The sequence below is a fragment of the Mauremys mutica genome, chromosome 11 (assembly GCF_020497125.1).
Source record: "Mauremys mutica isolate MM-2020 ecotype Southern chromosome 11, ASM2049712v1, whole genome shotgun sequence".
NCBI lineage: Eukaryota > Metazoa > Chordata > Testudines > Geoemydidae > Mauremys > Mauremys mutica.
Window position 1 is genome coordinate 83,397,157 of NC_059082.1, and position 16,566 is coordinate 83,413,722.

Consider the following 16,566-nt stretch of genomic DNA (forward strand, 5'->3'; position numbering starts at 1 on the left):
TTATCTGAATAACTTAGACATTAACTTATTTAAATCAGAGGCTTTTCAGGATTTAAATTCAAGTATGAAGAGAAGTGGCGGGGGGAGTCGGTCCCCTTGGAGCAGGGATTAATCAGGAAGGTAATAGAAGCAGACAGACAAGCAAACATTGCTTGGAAAACAGATGTCAATACATAGGTAAATGAGCCGCTTCTTCCCAGGGCCTGCAAATAAATAAATAAAATGAACAGGAAGAAGAGCTTGGCCTCTCGCAAATCCTTCCTGTGTAGGAATGCTGCCCCTCTGGAGAATGAAACATGGGAAACCTCTGGTAAAGGTCTTCCTAGCTCTCTGTCCTCAAAGAGCTCAATTAAAACAGAACAAGCTCTTCTATGGATCACTTTGGAGGGGGGAGAAGAGATGGTGAATATTAAACTGCCAAAGCCAGTGAGGTGGTGCAGTGGCTCGCTGGGATGGTCATTATTTGTTTTTATTCCACTCCTCCACCTGGGGCATGCGGAGTGGCTCAAGCCAGGGGAAATGAGATGCAGCCGTTCCTCACTAGTTTAATACCAAGCCAGCTTGATGTGGCTGGAAGTCGTTAGCATCTAACAACCGTGCAGTGACTAGTGCGGTATGAGTAGTTGGATCTTAGGACAGCGCCTTGTCCATGTTACAGAAGCCATCACAGCTGGCCCCCTTGTTAAAAGTCTGAGCAAAGTGGCCAATATCAAATAGTCCTGGAGATTGAGCTCAGCAGAGTTAATGCTCGTTATCACACTAGGATGGGGAGGTTTGCACTAGCACAGCCCCATGTCTGTCTGGGGAGGCAGAGACCATTTCACGCACCAGGGCTGTCAAGCCAGCAGCAGTGATAACCTGCACTCATGTCACTCACAGTCTCTCTTATCTCCACATATGACACATCTGAATCCCACTTTGCCCATAATTTCCCCAGGTTCCCAGCTGATTCCATGATCCTCAGAAGCAATGACTGCTCCCCTCCTTTGAAGGGTAGTTCCTCTAACTTACCATCCCCTTTCCTGACCCAGTAGATGGAAGTCTGCTCGCACAGGGTTTGGATGGCTTCCCCCAAGCTTCCGGCATTTGCTTGTCTCCCCGGCAGAATCCCCAGGAACTCTCTGTAGTACTTAGTTTCATTATTCTGAAGCAGCAGCTGATTAACCTGAAAGGAATATCACAGCATGGCTTATAACTGGAAAGAAAGTGTCATTTCATAGACCCTCTAAGAGCAATCCCTAACCTAGTGGCAAGCACAGAAACCTCTCTGTGGAATCTCCCCACTCACAGGGACCTTCCTTCTGGCTAGGAAGGACAGGATGAGTGATGGGTGGAACCCTTCTGAGAGGGGCAGGAGGGCTTTTTCCAGGAAGAGGCTTGCCCTCCTCCCAGGATGCTACTCAGGGGATGGGAGCTTGGATGTAGGTCTCCCACTTTGACTCTGAGGCCTCCTGTGGGAAAGAGTCACTTTAAAACTAACAGCAAAGACCACATGAGAATGTCCCTTTGCCTTCCACCCAAGGATCTGTCAGTGCCTCACAGACAATAATTAAGTCTCACACTATCCCTATTTACAGATGGGGAACCTGACGTGCGCACACAGGTGAGAATCTCTCCCTCATGACAGTATCCAGCTAAGACCTTGAGGCCCCACACTGAGTGGCTGGCAGAGACAGGACTAAAACCCAGACTGACTGCTGTTTGCCTGCTGTGACCACCAGATGCGCTGCCTCTGGCGCTGTCACTCTTTCTTTAGTTTCATTTAACAACCCTGCAGAGGCCTTCAAGCCAGAACACGGCTTTCGCTGAAGGGTTCTCTTTCCTGGGTGCATTTTGTTGATGTTCTCAGGGGTCTCTCATTCCTCTCTTAGTTTATTCTAAATGGTCCTTATTATCCAGCAAGGGAGCACGGTGAGGAAAGCAAAAGACGAGTCCGCGTTAAGCAGCCCCCATTATCAAGGCAGTAAGGAAATCCAGCACAGCCTGGCATCTGTTTTCTGACATTCAAAAAATAGGGCCCTCTGTCTCCTTGAAACAGAATCTGGCTTTCCCCTCTATTAAATCCATTAACATTTTGTTCAGCGGGTTGTTATACATCATTACTCAAAACTTATTTCACTGTTGATTTGCTAACAAAACCACCTTTGTGTCTTCATCCCCAGAATTATTGTTAGCAGGTAACAGAATCTGCCAAGCCAATACAGTGGGACTGGGGTTTGTTAAAGTCCAGTTATTCATATCCCATGGCACACCACTGTCTTGCCCTTCCACCCCCTCCTTATGTTTTGTACAAAAAATATTAAATCGCTATAAAGTCAGTCACCCATTTCCTCCCAGTGTCATTTGAACTGTTCTGTCACAATCCAACCTGGCTACTGGTGCAAGGCAGAATCGAGCAGCACTATTCTCTGAAGGAGAAATGCCAAAAAGTTCCTTTACAGCTGGAAGAGCTAGCGGTTCTGTTTAGCTTCACTTGCGTCACCTTGGTTCAATGTATAAAAATGTTCACTAGGAAAACAAATCCACCCAGCGGTTCAGCTACTCCTATGCAGGAATCATGTAACTGCTCACCCTGTGCTCAGATAGATTGAAAGATATCTGCACGTTCTCAAGATCCCAATCGTCCATCTTCCGCAGGTAACATGCGTTTTGATCTGCGGGTTTATAGCAGACATAGCCCTGTGCAAAACACAACACAGAACAGCGTATGTTTCATTGACACAGCACACGTGTATGCGGTGCTTATCTATAGCTAACACTTAATAGAAAGTCTTCCCTGTGTCCTGCATTGTTTTGCGAAGCAGCAGCCAGAGTGGCTGCCTTTTGACAGGAATGAACATAGCCCTGGAAATGGGGTGGGGGGGAGATTTATTAGACACTGTCTGTGGCTCACCAGTGGGAATTTGCAGTGGTATAGACAACAGTAGCTCTCCAGCTGTGGTGCAAGGAGCAGTTGGAAGCTGCCTGTAGAGAGCTAGCTGGTGACAGTGCAAGCTGTCCTCCTTTCACCTGCTAAATTGCATTACAAGAAAGGAAAGGACTAAATGGGCTTTGATACTTTTGCAAGGAAATAATTGCTGCAGTTGCCATAGGGGTGTCATGTGATCACCGTTGGGAAGGGAGGTGGGACTGGGCAATGATGAACAGGAAAGGAGGCGGGGTCCCTGGGATTGTGAATGGGAGTCTGTGTAAACTGGAATTAGAACTCACGAGTTCCAAAGTCCTGGTCCCCTATGCAGACCGCTTTGTCTCCAGCACTCAAGAACATGCTGCAGTCCTTTCCCTGTTGCGTGGTCAGTGATGCAGGGAAGATAGGGGCTAAAATGGGGATTGTTATAATGACATGGGACAGCTCCCCATCTTGGACAGAGTCTTGGCACTTGAGCTGCGTTTTAGGTGGGAGTGCGCACTGCATGGCTTTCCAGTACAGCACAGCAGCCAGCTCAGCTCTAGGATTTGTGTAAAAGCAGCTGTTGTGCAGGGAGGAACAGCGCATCCCAGAGTCAGTGCTCTAAACAGTATGTATTACTGCCTCAGGCCGCCTGGATGAAGGGCCAACACCTGCATCCCTGAAGCCTCTGAAAAGGACAGTTAGAAAAACCAGCTGATCACCACCCCTTTGTCTGCACATAGCTCTCAAACCAACAACCATCAGACACATTTTAGTTGAAACTTTCCTCTGAGACGTTTACTCTTATAATTGCAAAGTCACCCATTTCACTCCAAGAAATGGTAAAACCAAGCAAAGCCCTCCTGCTCTGCTGCACTCACATTCTTGCTGTCGAACAAGACCACCGTTGTGTGGTTACTTGGCGAAGTTACATGATAAGTAACAGTATTCTTGGACTTGTCAACAAAGGCCGACTGATTCATCTGGGAGCCCTGGTGATTCTGAAACGTTAGCCGCACAATCTGCAAAACAGGCTGAGCACACACACACAATGAGAGCAGAGGCTGCGCTCCCAGCCCCAAGGAGTGACGGGTTGGGATTGCAGCTACGGAGCCTTTTGGGGGGATCAGCCGGCCCAAAGGAGGCACATTTTCCTCTCTAATCATTCTCAGCCACTTGCTTCAGAGAACGTGGCCATACTTTTCGCTCATTAGGAGACTAACCTCCCAGGACCTTCGCTTCCACATGTTCTTAGTCTGAGCTATTTAACAATGAACAGAGCCAAATGCAGACTGTCAGAGCAATGGGGCAAGCAGATTCCAGAGAAAAGGCCCTTCACCAGCCATTCAAACCGATGCATGTGAGCATGAGCACATGTGCTGGGCGCTATCTGGGGTGAGCAAGAGCTGGTCTCCTGCAGGAGGCCCCAACCATATAGGGCCTGAATTGCAGCTGGAAGCAAACATGGAGCCAGTGCGGGAGCACGGAGCAGCAGCATAACATAGGCCAGGCCAGCTGCACAACAGACACCACAGGGGATAGTTACACCAGGGCTGCCCCTTGCACCCATGAGACATTCACTCTAATGGAGGGAAGCGTATTCGCTGGCAGATGGGAAGCGCTGGATCCCAGCGAGGCTCCCAAGGAGCTCCGTCAAATGGAGGATGCCGGAGGGAGGTGCCTCACTGCTCACCTGTTCCCTGCCAGCACTCTTCGCTGTGTGGGTGCACAGACCCTCGTTGGCTCTCCTAGTGGCAGGAGGTTGTAATCACACATGTAATCTGCTTAGAAGAGAACAAGCACCTACTGCCTTTATTAACAAATGGGCTATTGAGACTCCTTTGATGTAACCGTCCCCTGCAGACGAGTTCTCCCCAGGCGTAAATAGCACACCAGGCTGCGTGCATCATTCCTTGAAACACACCCCCACTTGGACACTACTGTGATACTGCGGCTTCGGAAATGCATTTATTAAGGGCTGCTATTGGCAGGTCACCTTAAAAGGGACAATGGGGCAAATTAATCCCTGATCTCAGCTCATTGACTGCAGCAGAGTTACATGAGGGGCAAGGGCAGAGAAGGGAAATCAGTGCCCTCGGAACAAGGGCATGCTCCACCCCCATAGCCACAGCCCAACCTCCTCCCAGGGAGGCAGGGGCCATGGCATGGGACCCTTTTCTCCTTCCCAGGAGCAACAGCAAGAGCTCTGCTCTCTCCCAGAGTAGGGCAGCAAGCATTCCCTATTACTTAAACCCATTAGCTGGGGTGAAGCTGCTCGGGTGGGTGGGGCTGTTGCACTCTTCTGTCACACAAGGAAACCTTAGCTGGGGAGGCCTCCAGAGCAAAGGGTCTTGGAGTTAACACCTCCCTGAGCTGAGTGGGACAGTACATACCTCAGAGTTATTTTTTCAGGCTCTCTGCAGACTCAAGCACGCATGACTTGGGATAGTCACGCTTGTATTATGTTTTCAAACACTTATTAGTAACCATAAAGGGCTCGAAATATACTAAAAAAAAAAAAAAGGAAAGAAAAGAAAAGAAAGAAAAAGAAAACAGATTCTGATGTAGTCACATGAATCCAAAAGATGGGCTCTTGGCACAGGCTTACGGTGCTGGTTCCTTAATCTGGTCCTGACCAGGGAGTAATTGGCCACACTTGTTTTTATTTGATTTCTTAACTAGAAGCAAACCAATATCTATCTATATATCTATATATATATTTTTTACCCTTGACCACTTGTCTGTCAAAGATTCTTGAAAAGAAAGAAAGAAAAAAATGTATTCCCCTCCATCCAGACTCTCACTGGGATTACAGAGAGTGATGTTATTATTGCTGGGAGGCAGCATTTATTATGAGAGATGAAAATATCAGGAACAGTTAAGAAAAATTGGATGTCTGCTCTCACCAAGGTAAAAGGCATCCTTTGGACAAAATTCTGACCTGTGTAATCCTACTGAATCCAAGTGTAATTGAGGGCAGAATTTGACAACATGAGCTCAAGCAACCGGCAACACTTCCTGGATATTTATAAGTAACTGTAAATTTGTTGTATTTGATCTATTGTAAAAAGAGGAAGAAAAACATTTGTGGAAGGTTTCTTCTCCACCCCGCCAGATCAACGTCAAGATATTCCCATAGGAAATTGAACTTTGTATCTGGAACCATAATGAATTAATTCCTTACCTTGGTAGTCCTATGGGTAAAGCTGAAAATTACCACCACACTGATGCTGACAATGACGAAAAACAAGATTACAGACAAGATGACCCAAAGTATCCTGGAAGGAGTTTTGGATTTTGCCAGGGGTCTTCTCTCCTAGGAGCCAAGAGACAGATCAATAAATAAGAAAGCAAATGGAGTTAAACATCCCAGCGTCATTTATTCATTTAAGTTGCAGAAGTGAAGTATTGCTCATGAAAGGTGCTGGATGGGCAGCCCTGTGGATTAAAGGCAAAGTGTTAGAGCTTGTCTATTTGGGAGAAACTGGCCAGCAGAACTTCGAAAGCAGAGTAATGATACTGGAACAGAGTTACTTTTATTCTGGACTAGAGCGTGTCTACATGGGACATTATACCAATATAGCCATAATGGTATAATTATAGTTCTGTCAGTAATTTTCCCATGTAGATAGGAAGCCCTTAAAATGTTTGTACAGTTATTTGAACTGACCAGGCTTCCTGGGTGGAAAGGCTGCTATCTTACTTCTTACCATGGGGAAGATTTAGAAGAAAAACATTTTTGTATTAAATGCCATTGTTTTGTTTTGTTTAGAAACTGAAAAAAATCATCTATTTAAAAAAAAATTCCCTGTACACTGCACTGATTGTCCGTGGCCTCTCTTTTACAAAAGATAATTGCTTATATTTTATTTTTCTGGGACAGTTTTTACTTAAAGCAAAGAAATCATAATAAACAAAGTCAGATGGGTATTTCTAAGGTTTCCACAGTACGTTTTGATACACAGAGCATTTTCATTACTATGGAAAAGGTTCAGTCTCACTTTTATGCTCATGTTTGAAATACTTTTGTAGTAATTTCATAACAGATTGTAAATAAAGCATGTTATGCCAAGAAAATACAATAGCAGAATGCAGATTAAAAAAATAACCTGTTTCTTAGGCTCTGAAGCACAGGGATAAATGAAATAATTTCAGGCAAGTAGATCTGTTAGAATCAAACAGTAAATGAACTTTTAAAAGTTCATCAAGTTTTTAGACTGTATATTTTTAAACACATACTTTAGAGTTGTTGATCTACTCAGGGGTCGGCAACCTTTCAGAAGTGGTGTGCCGAGTCTTAATTTATTCACTCTAATTTAAGGTTTCGCGTGCCAGTAATACATTTTAACATTTTTAGAAGGTCTCTTTCTATGTCTACAATATATAAACTAAACTATTGTTGTATGTAAAGTAAATAAGGTTTTTAAAATGTTTAAGAAGCTTCATTTAAAATTAAATTAAAATGCAGAGCCCCCTGGACCAGTGGCCAGGACCTCGGCAGCGTGAGTACCACTGAAAATCAGCTCACGAGCCATAGGTTGCCTACCCCAATCTACTGTATATTCTAGCAAAATGCATTAAAAGTTAAATCACCCACAGGATGTAACAGATAAAAAAAAAAAGATACTTAAATTCAAAAGCCTGTTTGTTTGAATATAAATTTGTACAAGAGTTATTGATATGAGATTTTCAATAGCAAGTGAAATTCCCCTGGATTGCAGGATCAGATTTACACAGACACATAGACAAGGGAAACCTTGTATAATAAAGGTCTAATGAAGTTCTATTTTTCACATAACGCTTTCCTCTAACTCTGCACATTCCAACTGACTTGCAATATGCACTTTATGATGAATTGGTATAACTTTCATTTGATTTCACTTCAAGCATGTCCCTGGGTCCTAGTCCATCATATCAGGGGGTAGCCGTGTTAGTCTGTATCCACAAAAACAACAAGGAGTCAGATTTATTTGGGCATAAGCTTTTGTGGGTAAAAAACCTCACTTCTTCAGATGCTATGTACTTAGGGGCATCTGCAACAAATCAGCAGATGATATAATTCAAACAGGTTTACAGGAGCTAAGATTTTAGTCCAACTAGTTGAGTCAATGATAGGCACTTTGGAAATGCTGAGCACTCACAAATATCACATTAGTCTGTGTGAGTGGCAGGTGCTCAGCATCTTGGAAAGTCTGGTAAGCTCCATTCCAACAACCTGTGAAAACACAGAACTAAGGACTTTGGGGAGGCAACTGGTACTGGGGTCCTTGGTCTGGGTGCTGCAGGCTGTTCGCTGACAGAAGGGATACTTACTGCAGAGGTGGCATTGCCAGCACTGCTCCTTTCCGCCTCCATCCTCCCAGTCTAGACGCGGCCCTTGCTCCTGCAGCTCCGTCTCCTGATAATGTACAGATTGTGCATGATCAGAACCCTCTGAATGCAGCTGGAAATGAAGGATGTGTCCATCACAGCCAAACAGAATCCCTACCCCAGCCTCTCAGCTCAGAGAAACCCACGTGGAGACTGTAACTTTAGATCCAGTAAATGGGGGCAAAACAGATACTGTGGAGAGATACTGTCATTGGCGTAAAGATGCTCTTCCTGCCTCCCCTTGTGAGTCAGCTGAAGGTATTCAGCTGGAACACAATCACGGGCTTTGTGCAGGGCCTTCTGTGTTATCCAGCCACACTTATGGCAGCTGCCAAGTCTTATTTATTAGGGAAAAATGAAAATGAATAGGGGAGAGCAGCCATTTGCCCTTGTTATCTAATTACTTTTACATTTCAAAGTGAACGTAATGCTGGTCAGATAGCTCTGGGAGACTGAAGTCAAGCTGTTTATCTCTAGGTCTGATCAGGATGAATTGATTAGCTTTTATTTAATTTTAATCATTATTTAAATAATCAGTTTTAATCATGTTTTGCATTTGTACTTTTTTAGTTATTTTCCTAAGGAAAGGTTGATTCTCATTAGTTGGTAATCCTTGAAACAAGTTGATTTGCAACTAAATATAGCCTTTACACTAAACTAGTGCTTCTTTTTGCTAACCAAGAGAATACAATAGATCTATCCACCTTTAAGATATACAGCTTAAGGTACATTTATTCAGATTCTTAATGTTTACATTTAAGAAGTTAGAAATTATTCATAATCTTTCTAGTGGTTTGTATGAATATTCAAATTCAATTTAAAAGGACAAAACAGCATTTTTCAAAAAAATTAATAAAATTACCTTAAATGCGCTGGATACATAAGAATGTTTATCAAAACATTAATAAATGAGTTTTAAGTGCAAAAGAAGTATCTGTAATTAGTGAATTTAACTGATGGTTTCTGGTCATCACATCCTTTGAGATTTTAGATCTAGTAGATCTCATCCTTTCATATTTAGTTTTTTTCCCCATAGATTGGAAGAGAAAAACAAGCCTTTTCAACTCCCAATTGGTTTCTAACTTTGAATGATCTAGTCATTGAACTGAACTAGTTGAATAAATTGAAATGAAGAAAACATTCTTTCTGAACCTGCAGAAGAGACTATGGGTGTCAGAAGTTGATTTAGCACTTCAACAAACTCTGGTTCCAGGTGCTTAGCCAATGACTTCTAGTTCAGTGATTTGACTCTTTAAAATTGGCAGCAAATAAGTACAGCTAAATATTATGTGTGTATTTAATTTAAATAGTTTTAACAGACTATAGTAAGTTTAGGCTTCAACATAGATTAAAAATTTTTTTTTTAAATTATTTACATTGATTTTTATTCACCCAGAGACTGATGCAGCACAGGTCATCGCAGTACAGATTTGCCCCAGGCTCCATCTATGTATCGCAGCTACTTTAATGAGCTTAGTCCAGTTCCCAGTGAAGAGGTACCTGAATTGCAAAGCTACCACCACTACCGATCACTGTCACTGGCAGCCAAAGACGACAGGATCTGTATGTTATAGTACTTAGGTATACAGCTTTTCCTACTGGATGTCAGTTTTATAAGCTGACTGATACCAGGTATTCTGTGTATCCCTGTAGGGTTAGCAGGAGCTCAGAAATGTGGCCACATCAAGCCCAACCTCGATTATAATAAATGCTATGGGCTTCTTCATGGCTCTAGAGAGGACCCTCTTTAAAGCAGATCTTATACAAGTAAGACTTTTGTACATCATACAACCACCAGTTTACCCAGAGGAGATTTAGAAGAGTAAGGAGTACAAGGAAACTGCTGCATAACAACCCTGAGCAGGCTGTCTTGAATTTTCCTAACAAGCTTGGGATAAGGGTAAGCCTTACTGCAGGAGCAAGCCCAAGATGGCTGGTTATTGGGTTTTTCATTCCTTTTGAAGCACCTGGCCTGCCTCCCACATTGCCTCTCAATGTTTAATTGTGCAGAGGACCAAAGAGGGCTCCACCCTTGTTATCTGGGACCCACTAGTTTATATTAGAAAGATAGAAAAAGGGAAACTGACAATGGAGACAGTTGTGCTTCTTCTCATTCTATTGTTACTTCTGTATGACTTGAAAATTCAGAGAAGACAGCATGAAGTTAACCTACTAGCAAATCAATGATACAAAGTGCTCTAGTGACACATAATTAAGAAAGCATGCTACGTTCTGCTACAGCCAGAGGGTTACCTGGCCACTTTTCTCATTCCTTTCAAGTTTTAAAAGTAGTAAGAGGAAATAACTCTTCAGCACATGCTGGCATTGTGAAATACCATGGCACAACAACATGTTCCTTAAAGGAAGTAGCTTCAGCTCCGATGAAGAAAGAGTAGGCAGTGATGCAATTTAACCACACTGGTTAGTTCTGCAAGAGTAACTACTGACCAACATTGTAACACTTTCACTCTACCCTTCTTTCAAACAAGTTTATACCACATATATGCTCTCAGAGATAGAAAAGTCAAGTGAAATCTTTCACAAACTATTCTAATTATTCTGAACAAAAAGGGACAGGAACCTGCTTAGCCATGGCGAGCAAGATATTTTGTTTGAAAATGCAAGAATGTGAAAATGCTAGCCAGGTCATAGGCTTCTACAACCCACTCATTGCTGGATCTAGGTATTGAAAATGGAGAATAAGATTGAGTGAATATTAGTTCTAAAAAATAGAGTTAGCAATATAACGGTATATGTATTTCACCCCTTTAGATGCAATATTTCATGTTGTTGTAACATTATATGTAAACACAGAACAGACCACAGAAACAATGAGAAAAGCCAGAGGAAAAACAGGTTTGTAAGTTTAATGTAAATTCAAGTATAGTATTGACAACTCCAACAAAATATATGGAGACTCTTTAAGCATAATAAATGCTTTCACCAATACAGTTCCACAATACTTAGGGAAAGAGAGAATGAATAGAGGTAATGGTGCCATTGTATAGGTGTAGTTCTCAACAGGGATGATGTGCAGCTGTTACATGGTTTAATACCACATTGATATTTACTCCTTTACTTAACATATTTTCCTGAATCTCTATAGAATTTGATAAGTACAAGTCTAGAAAATAAATCCAAGAACATATTGTATCTGAAGTCTTCCCTAACTGCAATAAACCAACAATGTCCAATTTTACATTAACTAGTGTCAAGAACAAATTCTACATGACACAGGCATTTCATCTCGAAGCCTTTTGAGGCTTACAAAGGAAACATAATACAGGGTAGAGATATGACTAATGCCTCTTACACACTTCCAGAGTTACCGATGAATGCTGACATTAATTTATAACTAACCTTTTGTAAGAGTTTTTTCAGCTCATATCCTGGTAACACTGAAAGATATTATGAACTGCACAATTATTGCTGTATGAACAAGATGATACATTTACATGTTTCAAGTGTTTAAGTATGAGGAAATGGCACTAATATACACTGCCAGACTTGTTCAAACAGAACAATGAGAGAGAAATTAAAACACAGACTCTCATTCAATTACAAATAGAACTTCTGTGGAATAACGGAACACACAATTTGCATATCTGATTACTTGAGTTATTTTTTTAAACACAAAAGCTTAAAATATTCATTGTGGAGGTTAGTGCAGCAAGAACAAAAGCTATCTGGTGGCCTATTTTAAAGTTGTGAAGCAAAATAACCTGAGCATTCACTCTTACCTAGGCAAGTAGCTGGTGTCAGGCCCTCACACCAGCTCTGCAAGGAAGGTATTAACATCAGAAATGTAAAGGAAGCACCATGCTGTTCCAGTACTTAATCACTATTCCACACAAAATAAGCCCAGGGAGTAAGAAAGATTTACCATGTGTACTGTATAGATTCCTCAAAGAAGGAGCAGATTTAGAGTTTACACAGCTGAAGCCCAAACAAACATTTGTTTTGATATTGAGGGACTGGAGAGTTCTAAGGATGATCACAACTGATTTTTTTAAAGTATCAGTTGATAGAATTCTTTCCTGCAAATGGTATTAATGTAGGACAGTTCTGTGTGATTACACTTACTGCATTCTCTCATTAGTATGCAAGTGCCTTTAAAATTTAATCCTTAATAAAGGGTGAAGAACATTCCTCATATCCTTCTTTTTGGGAAACAAGATAAATTCTCAATATATTATGTTTAATGTATACTTTAAATACATTTCTGATATATCTCTTTAGTGTCAGTCAGGGTAATTACTTTATATACCACACATACTTTACATATACATCCAATATTTGGACAAATACAACATACAGAAGATACCATTAATATACTTTGCATGTAGAACCGGTCCAGTTTGTATCACAACTGCAATTTATATGATCAAATACAGGACAAATATTTGAATTGCTCTCCCTTGAAGTTACACCTGCAATAGGCTGCACATCTAGAACAGGACCTGAGTAAGCATCAAGAACCCAGCATGGGACCAAATTCTAACTGAGCCAGCCTGTGCAAGCATAGAAGAGCGCCATTAGACAGCTATACCAAAGAGTTAATTCCCTGAATAATCAAGTCTGAGCTACGGTTTGTCATTCAAAACATACCGCAAGATTGGTTTGTTTTTTAAATCTATTCTGTTTTCCTTAACCCAGTCCAGCAGAACAATATACTGACACCTCATACTGCAAACATTTTGATGTGGTTTTTAAAGCCAACACGTACAAGATGACTGGGTGACACTATAATGCCTTCTTCATTTCAAAGTGCATTTTAAAAACGAGATTTGTAAACAAAATCATCATAGGACTCAAATGGAAGGTTAAAAGCTAACCGTTTGCAATTGCAAGTGGTGTCACACTGTGTGTGTATTAAAGTAATGAGTGGTGATATTAACTACTGCCCTTCACTAATGTGGGCACCTTTTCAGGAGTTGGAGAGATTTTTGCTATTTTAATCCTCAAGTGCAGGAAGAAGGTCAGCTATGCTATCAACATAGTAATCAGGAACCAGGCTTTTCCTGGAAGGGCAGTCACTCTCCTGGTGACCTTTTACTTCTTCCAGAGTAGTGACTCCAGTGAGAGTCAAGAGGGTGGTGAGGCCGCAGTTATTGCCCATAAGGATGTCTGTGTCCAGTCGATCTCCCACCATGATGGTACGAGCGGGTTCGATCTTGAACTCACTCGCCACACAGTCGAAAATGTATCGGCTGGGTTTGCCTATGATGAATGCCTCACGTTCTGCTGCCATCTCCACTGCTTTCACAAGACAGCCAGTTCCTGAAGGCAGAAGAGAAAAGCTAAGTGAAATATAGGACAGGACTTGTGGTACCCAGATGACCCAGTGCTGCACTGCATGGTATTTCAGACATGTAACCCCACAATATTAAAGACCTAATAATGGGCAAGAGGCAGCTTGCCTGGTGCAGATTAAGGCAGAGTAGGGAAATCCAACCCCTCCCTCTCATTTATAAAATATTTTAATTTGCAATAACTAACAGGGGGTTGCTGAGCTACCCTGCCAGTGAAGCCATGCAGTGCGATTGCTGCCATATAAACCTCACTGCCATGCCTGCATTCCACCAGATCCCCAGTCAGCTGCAAAGGGTGGGGTGTTTGTATGTTACTGCAACAGAAGAGGGTTTAGAGTAAAGGTTTTTCTAGAAAATCCAGTTCTGTGACTGAACAGGTGAAAAGAGGGCCACAGGCAGTGTTCTCTCATATTTTTTACAACCATGTGCAGAATGAATTTTGTTGTGTGCACCAATATGGAGGTGATGTGTGACACATCACCTCCATATTGGTGCACATAAAATTCATGCGGTGGGGGTGGGACCGAGGGATTTGGAGTGTGGGAGGCTGGGCAGGGCTGCGTGAGGGCTCTGGCTGGGGTTGCGGGCTCTGGGGTGGGGCCAGGGATGAAGGGTTCAGGATGCAGGCTGCCCTGGGGCTGTGGTGGGGAGAGAGGACTCCCCCAGCCCTTCCCCCCGGCCACAGCCCAGAGCCCCTGTGCGGGGTTTAATAGGCAGCTGTGCAGCCACACAGCTTAGAGGGAACTTAGGCCACAAGTCAGCCAGGGTCAAACCCCTCAAGCTTCTTACATTCCAGAATACTCCAGATTTAGACTGCCTCATTAGCTCTGACTGGAACTGGAAAGATTCTACTTGTGTATTCAACCACAGAGATCAGGCTGCTGGGGACCACTGGCCCCACCAGATCCAGGCTCCATAGGGAACAGGGCAGCCCTGAACCATGGAGCCAGTACGGTCCCCAACCACCCAGCATCAGAGTGCTGGTTTCTACACAGCTGTAATCAGTGGACTGTATCCAAGACACCTGTTCCCAAAACTTGTACTGGCATCGAGATGCCCATATACTAGCAGCATAGGTGTCCCACCACATTCTTTAACAAAATACAGCAGAGGAGACTCAACTGAAGCATAAAGTCATACAAGCTGTAGGTACTGCCATCACATCCATACCTCTTGCAACAAAGAGAGAAAGGTCAAGAAACTAAATAAGAAGCTACAGAATGTGAAGTAGGGATGCATGTTGTTCAGGAAAGCACTTTTCACTCACTATAACTTGGGGGTGGGCTGGAGAGCAAAGGAGCTGATGCCAGGGCAAAGGGACATCTAGAGTAGCACCCACAAAGGGTCCTCCAGGGGAAGAACATGAGGAATAACTGAATGGCCCTTTCCTCATTCCAGTGTTGGCGTGAAGTAGGCTGGATGCCTACATCAGCACATGACCGGGTCGAGGGGGTTACAGATGGGGCACAGAAATGTAACAGATGTGACATCAGGGGCCACCACATTGCCTGCCCAAGGAGACTGCAGACAGGCATGGAGCTGCGTGACAGCTGTGACCCAAGGGTGCCAGCACATCACCTGGCCAAGGGGACGGTGCATGGGGCACAGAGCGCCACAACAGCTGTGACCCCAAGTACCAGTGCATTGGCCAGCCGAGGGGCTGCAGACGTGGCACTAAGCTCACAGTGGGGACATATTTTGGTGATGTTTCAAGCCCCAACCATCCCTCCTGTAACGCGGAAACACACACGCAAAAATCCATGCTCCAGGGCGTGGCCAGGGCCGACCCCCTCCAGCGGGAGCGGCCTGCGGGGACCCATCGCCCCCCCCGCCTTGTCAGGAGGCCCGGCCCCCCGGCCACGCACCGGGGATGGCGGCGCCGCCCTCCAGCGGCAGGCGGTGGTCGCGGTTGGTGCCCACCAGCAGGCAGTCGGGGCCGCCGCGCTGCAGGTAGCGCAGCGCCTGGCACAGCTTGGCGTAGCAGAAGTGCTCGTCGAAGCCCACCAGCACGGCGCGCACGGCCGGGTCCAGCGGCGCGCGGGTCCAGTCGGCGGGGCCGGGCCCGGGCAGGGCGGCGGGGCCGGGCCCCAGGTGCGGGACGCCGACGGCCCGCAGCTCGGCGCCGAGGGCGGGGCTGCCCAGCACGTAGGCGGCGGCGTCGGGCGGCAGGGCCCGGCTGAGGTAGCGGGCGGCGCAGTAGGCCGAGCCGAAGACCTGGCGGGGCTCGGCCGGGGGGAAGCCCAGGCGCCGCAGCTTCTCGGCGTAGGCGTCCCGCGTGCGGCTGCTGTTGTTGGTCACGTAGCAGAGGCGCTTGGCCCGGGCCTGCAGGCGGCTCAGCGCGGCCGGCGCGCCCGCCACCGCCGCGTCGCCCCGCCACAGCACCCCGTCGCAGTCGAACAGCAGCGTGTCCGCCGCGCCCAGCACCTCCCGGGCCGCGGCCGGCTCCAGCCGCAGGCAGCGCCGCGCCGAGCCCTCCGCCATCGTCTGACGGAGTGACCCTCTCACCTCAGCCGGCCGGCCGGCGCGCGCGCTGTGCGCGGGCCGCCGACTATTGGGTAGCCGGGCACGGAGCCCCGCCCACGCTGCTGCCCATTGGGCAAATTACCCAGGGAGCCCCGCCCCCGCCCTTGCTCGTTGGGGGACACGGCATGGAGTCCCGCCCACTCTTTAGTCCAATGGGTGACCGGCCCCGTAACCTTGGTCATGTCGCGCGGGGACCCGAGCGTGCCCTCAGCCCCGCCCCTCCATCTCATTGGGTAACTGGCTTTGGACCACACCCTCTTCTCAGCCCATTGGCTAAGCGGGCCCCGCCCCCTAGTTGCATCTGGCGGTAACTGGTCACCTGAGAGCCCAGGTTCACGAAGGGCACGGAGGGTCAGGGGTCAGGGTGGGCTCATAGGGGTCAGAGGAGCGGTGTGTCAGAGCGAGGCCCGCGCGCGGGGCTCCTTGCGCCCCTTCCATTGCCTGCCGAACCCCTGCTCCGCCCCTCCCCTC

The 16,566-nt window shown here is 45.5% G+C and overlaps 2 protein-coding genes across 3 annotated transcripts; both read right to left on the reverse strand.

Moving 5' to 3' along the window:
• Positions 1–31: 31 nt before the first annotated feature.
• Positions 32–16,474, reverse strand: BRICD5 (BRICHOS domain containing 5). Of its 2 annotated transcripts, XM_044981043.1 has the most exons (7): positions 16,415–16,474; positions 8,204–8,288; positions 6,075–6,206; positions 3,772–3,924; positions 2,572–2,679; positions 1,012–1,165; positions 32–203 (listed from the first exon to the last, which is right to left on the reverse strand). In XM_044981043.1, the coding sequence occupies exons 2-7, from the start codon at positions 8,243–8,245 to the stop codon at positions 109–111; spliced, it is 684 nt and encodes a 227-aa protein (XP_044836978.1). In that variant the 5' UTR covers positions 8,246–8,288; positions 16,415–16,474; the 3' UTR covers positions 32–108. The 2 variants fall into 2 exon arrangements, with proteins under 2 accessions (XP_044836978.1, XP_044836977.1); XM_044981042.1 differs by having other exon boundaries at positions 32–1,165.
• Positions 11,107–16,263, reverse strand: LOC123344620 (phosphoglycolate phosphatase). Its single transcript, XM_044981041.1, has 2 exons — positions 15,438–16,263; positions 11,107–13,540 (listed from the first exon to the last, which is right to left on the reverse strand). Exons 1-2 carry the CDS (start codon positions 16,051–16,053, stop codon positions 13,215–13,217), a joined length of 942 nt encoding a protein of 313 aa, XP_044836976.1. The 5' UTR covers positions 16,054–16,263; the 3' UTR covers positions 11,107–13,214.
• Positions 16,475–16,566: the final 92 nt, after the last annotated feature.

Coding starts and splice junctions, on each gene's coding strand:
- BRICD5 (XM_044981042.1), bottom strand. CDS start 8,245: ATGGAGGCGGAAAGGAGCAGTGCTGGCAATGCCACCTCTGCA. Junction 6,207..8,203: donor CTGGCAATGCCACCTCTGCA/GTAAGTATCCCT, acceptor CTTGGCTCCTAG/GAGAGAAGACCCCTGGCAAA. Junction 3,925..6,074: donor TTACCCATAGGACTACCAAG/GTAAGGAATTAA, acceptor GTGTGTGCTCAG/CCTGTTTTGCAGATTGTGCG.
- LOC123344620 (XM_044981041.1), bottom strand. CDS start 16,053: ATGGCGGAGGGCTCGGCGCGGCGCTGCCTGCGGCTGGAGCCGGCCGCG. Junction 13,541..15,437: donor GGGCGGCGCCGCCATCCCCG/GTGCGTGGCCGG, acceptor TTCTGCCTTCAG/GAACTGGCTGTCTTGTGAAA.